The sequence below is a fragment of the Neophocaena asiaeorientalis genome, unplaced genomic scaffold (genome assembly GCF_003031525.2).
Source record: "Neophocaena asiaeorientalis asiaeorientalis breed wild unplaced genomic scaffold, Neophocaena_asiaeorientalis_V1.1 scaffold82, whole genome shotgun sequence".
In the NCBI taxonomy this organism is placed as follows: domain Eukaryota; kingdom Metazoa; phylum Chordata; class Mammalia; order Artiodactyla; family Phocoenidae; genus Neophocaena; species Neophocaena asiaeorientalis.
In genome coordinates this window covers 7,384,993-7,393,506 of record NW_020173068.1, presented here as the reverse complement: position 1 = coordinate 7,393,506, position 8,514 = coordinate 7,384,993, and the positions used below count along the sequence as shown (strand labels likewise).

General features: G+C 39.5%; 1 protein-coding gene across 4 annotated transcripts in view; it reads left to right on the top strand.

Moving 5' to 3' along the window:
• The first annotated feature begins 1,614 nt into the window (after positions 1-1,614).
• Positions 1,615-8,514, top strand: part of RBM39 (RNA binding motif protein 39) — a 30,116-nt gene continuing 23,216 nt past the window's right edge. For all 4 annotated transcript variants that reach the window (XM_024743282.1, XM_024743284.1, XM_024743283.1 and 1 more), the window contains exons 1-3: positions 1,615-2,113; positions 2,738-2,801; positions 4,545-4,594. In XM_024743282.1, coding sequence (XP_024599050.1) covers positions 2,751-2,801; positions 4,545-4,594 — 101 coding nt within the window. In that variant the 5' untranslated portion in view covers positions 1,615-2,113; positions 2,738-2,750. The remainder of the gene's footprint in view (positions 2,114-2,737; positions 2,802-4,544; positions 4,595-8,514) is intronic.

Sequence of the window (8,514 nt, the reverse complement as noted above, 5' to 3'; positions counted from 1 at the left end):
AGGGAAAAGAGAGGCAAAGGCTAGTTTGTCTTTTCTGCTATATTATGCGTCAATATAATGTGGTGATTTTCAACATTTAAAAAATGGACTTTCCTGGTGGCGCAGTGGTTAAGAGTGTGCTCCCAATGCAGGGGGCCCGGGTTTGATCTCTGGCCCGGGAACTAGGTCCCACACGCATGCCGCAACTAAGGAGCCCACGTGCCTCAACTAAGAAGCTGGCAAGCTGCAACTAAGCAGCCCGCCTGCTGCAACTAAGACCCGATGCAACTAACTAACTAAATATTAAAAATAATAAAATAAAAAATGAAAAGAGGATCTGAGTTTTTAGGAAAAGAAATTAAGGGAATATTACTAATTATGCAAAATCTATTAACCCTCTTAAAGAAACACCTGGGTGGAAAGTTAATCAGAAATGGAAAGCCTCTCTATACTTTCCTCTAAATAATTTTGTTTAGAAATAACAGAAGTTAACTGTTTTGAGGATTAAATATTTGCCAGGCATTTTACAGCTATTACCTGATTCAATCCTCACTATACTATTAGGCTTTCATTCATTCACTCATTTATTACGTGTCCACCTGGCTGGGTATGCGGCTAAGCGCTGAGAATTCACTAGTGAGCATTATCGGCCTATGTCAAGATCAAGAAGTTAAGTAATTATACTATACTCTTCACAGGAGGAAAGGGAGGGTAGGCTCTGAGAGGTTAATTTACTTGCCCAAGGTCACACAGTGCTGAAGCAGTTACAAACTCCTTTCAAATCTTTGCCCTCAATCATTAAGCTGTCAACAGACTTCAAGATTTTCTCCCTTAAAAAAAAAAAAAAAAGATTTTCTTCCTCAAGATTTGTTGCTTTTAAGTTATCTTCCCAAATTCTTTCAAGCATTTTTGTCTTAGAATTAAAAGTCTTATAGTCAATGATCTCTCTGCCCTCCGCTTTTTCACCGTGTAGACCAAAGAACAAGCGGTGAATGTACGCTCTAACTGCCAGGCATCTGGGAGACTTCAGGGGCGAGGAGCCAAGTTCCAGAGGGATGGGGGACATTTTTGAAGAAACAATAGCAACCCCGACACAAGGCCAGACTATAAATTCGAGGGTCACAAAGCTGGTCCACTGCCAAGAGAAGCAGTGTTTTTTCACCTTCACTTTGCCTTTTTCCACTACTTCCAAGGCTGTTTTGAAGCTCGACACTCGCCGCAGTGCCTAGTCCACTGGCTCCACAAGGCCGAGAAATCTAATTTTTTATTCTACACCCTTGGCTCCCTACGCCTGTACGTCTCTTTTCGACTTCTCTCTCACATGCTTTTCACTCCATCTTCACCCCGGCGGATAATCTATACATGAGCGTTTTCGTTTTATTCTATCGCCTCATGGACTAGGTTGCTTTATGGCGACCTTGACAGACATCAAGATGTGAGGCTCGCGGGAGGGGCGGAAAGCCGTCAACGCTGAGGGAGAAACCGTCTGATAGTCGCTGGGAGGTGCCACGAGGGGGCGGTGACCACCATGCTCCACTCAACGGTGAGTTTTCTAGAAGATTGACAGGAAACGTACCAACCGTCTTTGCGCTAGCAACTTGAGCGATCTCGCGAGATGTGGACGCCAATCTGGAGGGGGGAGTCAAAAGCGCCTCTCTGAGTGGGGGATGGGAATATCCGTGGCGCAATCATTGCGCGAGATTAGGCCACGGTCGCTGGGCCCTATGCCTAGATCTCGCGACATTTCCGATGCTCCGGACTGAAACTAAGAGCAGCTTCTCGCGAGAGCCCGTGCTGAGGGCTCTGTGAGGCCCCGTGTGTTTGTGTGTGTGTATCTCTGTTGGTGAATGTTAGTACGGGGAAGCCGCGGCCGCCATTTCAGAGAGCTTGCCGACGCTGTCGCCGGGGTGGATCCTCCGCTGCCGAAGCCGCCTTCCTGAACTCCCGCGCGGGCTCCTCTAATCCCATTGTTTCTTTTAGATTCTCTTGGGCCTATCCGCCCTCGGAGCCCGAAATTTGGGCTGGGTGGTACTGCGGCCTGGGCCTAGCGGCTTAACAGTAGCAACAGCGGCGGCAGTAGCAACCCCCCTCTTTCCGAATACGAGCACCGCTGGGGCCCCGAAAGCCCGCACAGGTAAGGAGGCGTCGCGAACCCCCGTATTTGCATGGTTTTTCTGAGGTGTGGTTCTTTTCTGGGTTGAGGGGCACTCCTTAGGCGGTCTTAAGCGACGGGGTGGGGGGGGCAGGTTTTCGAGAAATGGGCTTCATTTCGAAGACCGCGCCCTTCTTTTTCGGTCGGGTAGATTTCAGGGTTTTCGGGTGGCGTGGGCTCCAGAGAGGCTTCGGGTAGATGGCGACCTGTCCCTTCGAGGCAGGCCTGCGACGACCGCGACCTCCCAACATGGCGCCAGCCGAATGCTGTCTTGGCACCGAACTCCTCCCAACCGAGGGAGTTTCCCTTTGCCCCTAAAATGGCAGCGCGGGTTTTTGCGCGGAAAGAGGAGCTTTCGTTCGATGCTCTCGGGTTGTTTTTTGAGTCATTACAGGCTTTTTTAAAATCGGATACTTAATCTGCTTTAGCGTGTTCGGTCTTGGGGACATTTCAGGTTTAATTGTCAAGCCTACTAAAGTGCGTCGTCCCACCTTAGTCGTTTTGTGGGGCGTCTCGGAAGTTTTGGAATATGTCCGGTAAAAAGGAAATTTAGCAAAATTTAAAATTGTTTACTCATTGAATTTTTCATTCTTATTCTTTATCTAGGCGTTCAGAGAAAATGGCAGACGATATTGATATTGAAGCAATGCTTGAGGCTCCTTACAAGAAGGTGAGAAAAAACAAGTCGGTGAGGTTTATCTATTTCTTAATTTAGCATTATTCACGAAACTACTGCTGAAATGTAAACTAACCTCCCCGGAGCCCTCTTGATTTATCTTATCAGAGATGCATTAAGTGTAACTTACAAAAGTAAATATATGCTATTGATGTAATAATATTGTGCAGTAGTTTCACTTCAGCGTGATGAATAAATGCCCATCTATCTCTCTTTGTAGACTTGCCTAACGATATCTCACCTCTACTCCCATGAATTCACCTTTGATTCCAGTGTGAACTGTCAATCATAAGGTAGTAATTGAGTGACTTATCGCTGTACCGTGGTCCCCTAGGTAAAATGACTCAACTAAGAATTACCAGCTCCAGTTTGGTATAGCAAAAAGGTGAATGTAGTGGTTTGGGAAAGCAGCAGGGGTCCAAGAATAACACAGCATAACCAGTCTGTGGCAAGCAAATCTTTAAATAAGACAAGTCTTACAAGAAGAAATGGGTGAGATTTAAAAATTTATCCTATACATGAGACTGGTAATAGTCAATATTAAAACAGGCAGGTGATGATCTGCTCAGTTAAAAATTACTAAAATTCTTGGATCCCTGAATAAAAAAAAATTCTTAAAGCAAAAGAGGCAATATCACAACTTGAGTCACTTGATGACTGTTTTAACTGTTCTCCATATTGTTTTATTTTTAATTAGTCCCTGTCATATTTCACACATAAAACTACAAAGGAGTTATTTTGACTAATAATACAGTCTTTGACCCATTTCAGTATCACAGTAAAAGTGTCTTTTCATTCTTTCACCAGTTGGTGGTGAAAATAGCAGTATGCATGCGTTATCACTGATGTCACAAACTGTAAGCTTTGTAAATTAGCACTTATACTCCTATAACTGATGTGATCAAACTTTAAAATAAACATTGCGCTAAACCTTTTAAAAATAATACATTTGTTTTGGAGTGTATAGCTCGACCATGTGGTACCAATTTGGATGAATTCTTTAAAGCTTTGAATAGTGTATGTAGTTTTGTAATGCTTAGACTCTTGAAGCGCTACTTTCTATTTTAATGTTAAGATTCTGTCTTAGTTTAACATGGATGTAATTCCATGTAAACAGGTATGGAAGTAGGACTGGTCGATTATTAATTGACTTTCTTGGGTTCTTGGGAGTCAACATTACTAAAGCAGTGTGAATCCCTGTTTGCTTCAGGGCGAGATGTGTGACAGAGGTGGCATCAAGCTCTTACAGTCCCAACCCTCCAACGGAAATGGGCGAAGATCTCAGGAATGGCATCGGTCACAGGAAATCGATAGTGGCTGGCTGCTAGCATGGCCACATGGGGCTTAGGCAGAAATAGAGCCATGGTACTGACCAAAGGGGCCATAGCACATGGAATAAAACTCAAAACAGGACTTCATTCATGTTTTATAGAAATTCTATTTAACCACTTCAACACTGTAAATCTGGATAACTTACTATCTAACTATGTAAGAAAATAAAATTTGACGTGTTAATATGCATTTTTATTTTTGTATCTTGATGACTTAATTTGTAAGCAACAAAGTGGTTAAACACATATCCATCTAAATTTTTTTATAGCCTTCCATGTTAAACTATAAATAAGTAATTAGTTTTAAAATTGTTTTGTATTTTCTTATTCCTATTCCCTTTACCCTTTGACAACTTGAAATGTTACCACTTCGTCCTCATGATGTTCTTCTATCAACCCTGCTTAGGATGAGAACAAGTTGAGCAGTGCCAACGGCCATGAAGAACGTAGCAAAAAGTAAGTTTTAAGAAGGGACCTGGGTTGGGGGGAGCTATATGTGATTGATTTTTTAAGTTGTATTCCTGTGGCTAAAGCATCAAACCCAAGGTTCTCTCCTGAAGGGTTTCTTTGCCTTTTTTAGAAAAGTAGGTTCTTTACTTTCTGGGATGAGACACTATTCGAGGATGTAAAACTATGGACTCTTTCCTTAATTTCAGGAATTGGTGTCAGGAACTTTTTGGACACCTTCCCCTCCAAGTCCATCCATGACAATCTGCATAAGAGTTCTAGTGTTAGAGCTTGTCTTTATTATTAACTTTGGTTTAATATTATTTTATCAATGTTATCAGTAAAACTGTTATATCCACTGAAGATGGTTAGAAAGAAGGTAATAACCAGGCTGTGGAGAAGTATTGTTTGTCCTAAATTACTGAAGGAGTCAGAGCTGTGAATTATTTATGCTCCTCGATGCTCCTAAAGGTTCTTTTTGTAGTAATGTTATAGCACACTTAAGTACTTCTTAATGTTCCTCTTACATGGCTTTCGTCCTCTTAAGCTTTTTAAACTCTGACAGACTTAATAGTGAGAATGGAGTTTCAAAAAGCTATGAATATTTATGCGTGTCATTTAGGTTAAAGAAGTAACCCTTAATAGGAACTCTGATACAGACTAGTACAGAGTATGGTATACAAGAAGTCTAAATAGATGCGCTTTATAAAATTTGATCCTGTTCTTGGAGTTTTCCTTCAGCTCTAAAATCATTGAGTCTTAACGTCACATGGTCTGTATTATAAGCATTAAGACATTTTATTAGCCTTCGTGATGTCATATTCAAGCGTTCTGTCATGTTCATGACCCCATAATGCATAATGAAAAGTGATGTAGAATAAGCCACTTATTTGGTTCTTTTGGTGCTTCCTTCTAAGAGCTCTAAGTGCTTCATAATATACTACCTCAATATTCTCACAAGTTTGTAAGGTAGGTTAATATAATTCTATAAAATAGATGACATAGACTGGATTGTCCAGGTTTTGCTACACCGATATTCTTACCCCTAGAATATTGTAATGGATCAAAATGATGCAATTTGTAGGACATGTCCTATATTTTTTCTGTTTGGGTGGGAGTCTTATAGCTCCTCACTAATCATGTTAGGGGTATTGGGTTGGGTTTAGTCTTGAATTGTTATGATTTGAGGCAGTCAACCAATCTTTGCATGGTGTAATGTCCTCTGATTTTAGACCTTTTACCAAAGTAAGTTTCCTCATTAATCGTTGTGATTTGCAATTCTGTAATCAAAAGAAAACCCAGGAAGGGGTAACCATATAAATTGAAATTATCCAATCTCTAGATATCAGGCCAAGTGGATGGATAAAGATCTCACTCTAAGTGCCAAAAGAATGAGGACCTACACCATAGGGCACATGCCTTCTTTGTTGTACCATTCTTACGTGTCATTTCTTGCTACTAATACCATCTCCAGTTTATATTTGTTAATCATCCTACAACTAAGCTCATTAAGACTACCAGTCTTTTACAAGGAAATTTAGCATTAAGCTCTCAATGACTGGTGCTTACTTAGTGGTGTTTATATGTATAATGTAAAGAGTCAAATGGGACTAAATTGAACGGACAATTTAATTGGCCATAGGATTCTTTGTTTAAGGGAAGAACCTTTTCAAAATTACAGCTATCATCTAGTTTCTTTTTAAATGTACATATTATTTCTCTGTCAGACTTCTCATTCTCCTCATTCTCAGTTAAAGCTGATTAAATAAATGACTCCCTTGGTCAGTCAGTAAACTGTTCACCCATTTTTTTTCTGAAGGGAAGTAATCTTTCAAATTAATTTGAAAGTTATCTAGAAAAAAATTTTTGTATTTAGGCATAAATTATGAAACAAGCAGAATGTTCTTGTGTATTAGTTTTTAGTATAAATTAGGTCTCTTAACCAAAGGAACGTGCCATGTGCATTTTTCATCCTAAAACTTCATTGTTTTTTAAAAGCCGTTGAGTATTGGGATATAGTTTTAAGGTAGTAAGAAAATGCACATTATGAGAAATTGAGAGTTGACTAGTAAATGTTTTCTTTTAAAAAATAGTAATTCTCAGTACATACATTCAATTGATTTCAGGTAATAGTAAAAGGAACTAAGTTTAATATTAACGCAAATTGGTTGTCTATTAGCCTTCTTTCTGAAAAGCTATACTCCTGAGGTTGGCAAGACCTCAAAGTATGCCTTCTAAGTACCCGAGCTTGCCTTCATGGGAGTATTATTTGTTAGTATAACCAGTTCTGCGAAGTCACAACCAGCATCCATTCAGTTAAGCTCTTTTGGAATTTCTCAAAAAAGGATAAAAAACAATAAATGACACAGTTGAAATATATTGGCTACTGTGCTGTGGATTATCTATAAATTTTGGAATAAATGACTTTTCTATTTTTTTTCTTATTTTCCAGAGTACTTTGCATTTAAAATTTAGATCTTCTTACATGGAAGAGGTCAAATCCAGTTATAGCAAAACACCTTTACAGCAGAGGCCATATAACCAAAAAGTCCAAAGGCCCAGCCCAGTGGACCATTTACTTCAATGATGTTCAGTACAAAATTCCACTGCCACTAAAGACTTTGGAAAGTCCCTTTTAAGTTGTAACAGGATTTGACTATTAGTGTGGATTTTGATAACCCTTCTTTAGTTAACTTAATAAATGTTCTTTGAAGCTTCATCTTGTTACAGAGAAGTACACTGCTTTCTTGCACCCTTAAATTTTTGTCTGGGCTTTATAAAGAGGATTATATTTCTGAATGTCTTAGTATGTTGCTGTCTTTTTACCTGTCAGGGGTTGCCTTCAGATGTGGGTGGGGACTCATTTATAAAAAGTCCTAGGAAGACCTTAAGTTGAAATTAGCTCTCCAATTTTCGAGTCCTTTCCTTTGGCGCAATAAATTTTGGGCCTAAAAAGAGGTAATTTGGGAGGTTGGCTGCCTCTCTGCAATGGGCCATTATAAGCAGAGCAAAACTTTATTTGTCCTTTTTGTGGGGGATGGAGTTTTTACTTTGTCCCCTTATTGATAATATTTAGGATTTTTGATTATAGCTATCTCAGAATTCTTTACTCTAAGAGATAGTTTCAGGTTTTTAGGCAACAAAGTTGGAATGTTATCTGTTGCCCTTCTGGGCATTGCTTTGATGACTTCTGTATAAGTAATGAGTGTAGCCTAATTTTCTGTCATGTGCTACCTAGCATATACATTTCTGACAGTCAGGTGGATTATCTTGAAATTTTAGACAAAGTTTCTGCCTCCTTGGAAAGCTCTACATCTCCTTGTGATTGGAGTGTGGGTTTCAAGATTCCAGAAGGTGGGTGTCTTCATTTTCTATTTTCAATGCACTCTAAGATGACCTGCTTACAGGTTCTCTGAGGCAGACTTCAATTGCTCTTGTGCTGACTTTGCTTTGATAAGGACTAAACAGTTAATTCAATTTCCAAATGATGTAGTTGTCAAAATGTTTCATAATCTTTTAGCCACTACAAAATGACATTTAAGTGGATAAGTTTAATTTGAAATGTCTTTCAATTTATACTGAAATATCTGAAGGCACCTCTAAAATTTGGGTGATGACAGAGGTACAGATTATAAAAATTATGGAATGAGTGGGTGGTATGCTGTGAGGAATACAGAAATGAACAGGAAGATACATGACTGACTGGCTTTTTTACCTTTCAGAGCTTGAGAATTTATAAAGATTTATAAAGGTGTTGATTCTTCCTTTTGGTTGTACCCCACAGGCTTGTATAAACTGGCATAAAAATGGCATATTTCAATATCTGGTGTACTCATTGTAACTTGAAAAAGAAAGTATCTGAAGTGGTCACATTGAAGTCTGGGAGTGTCAGATTGCATTTTACCGCATTAGTTTTATTGTCCTTTGTC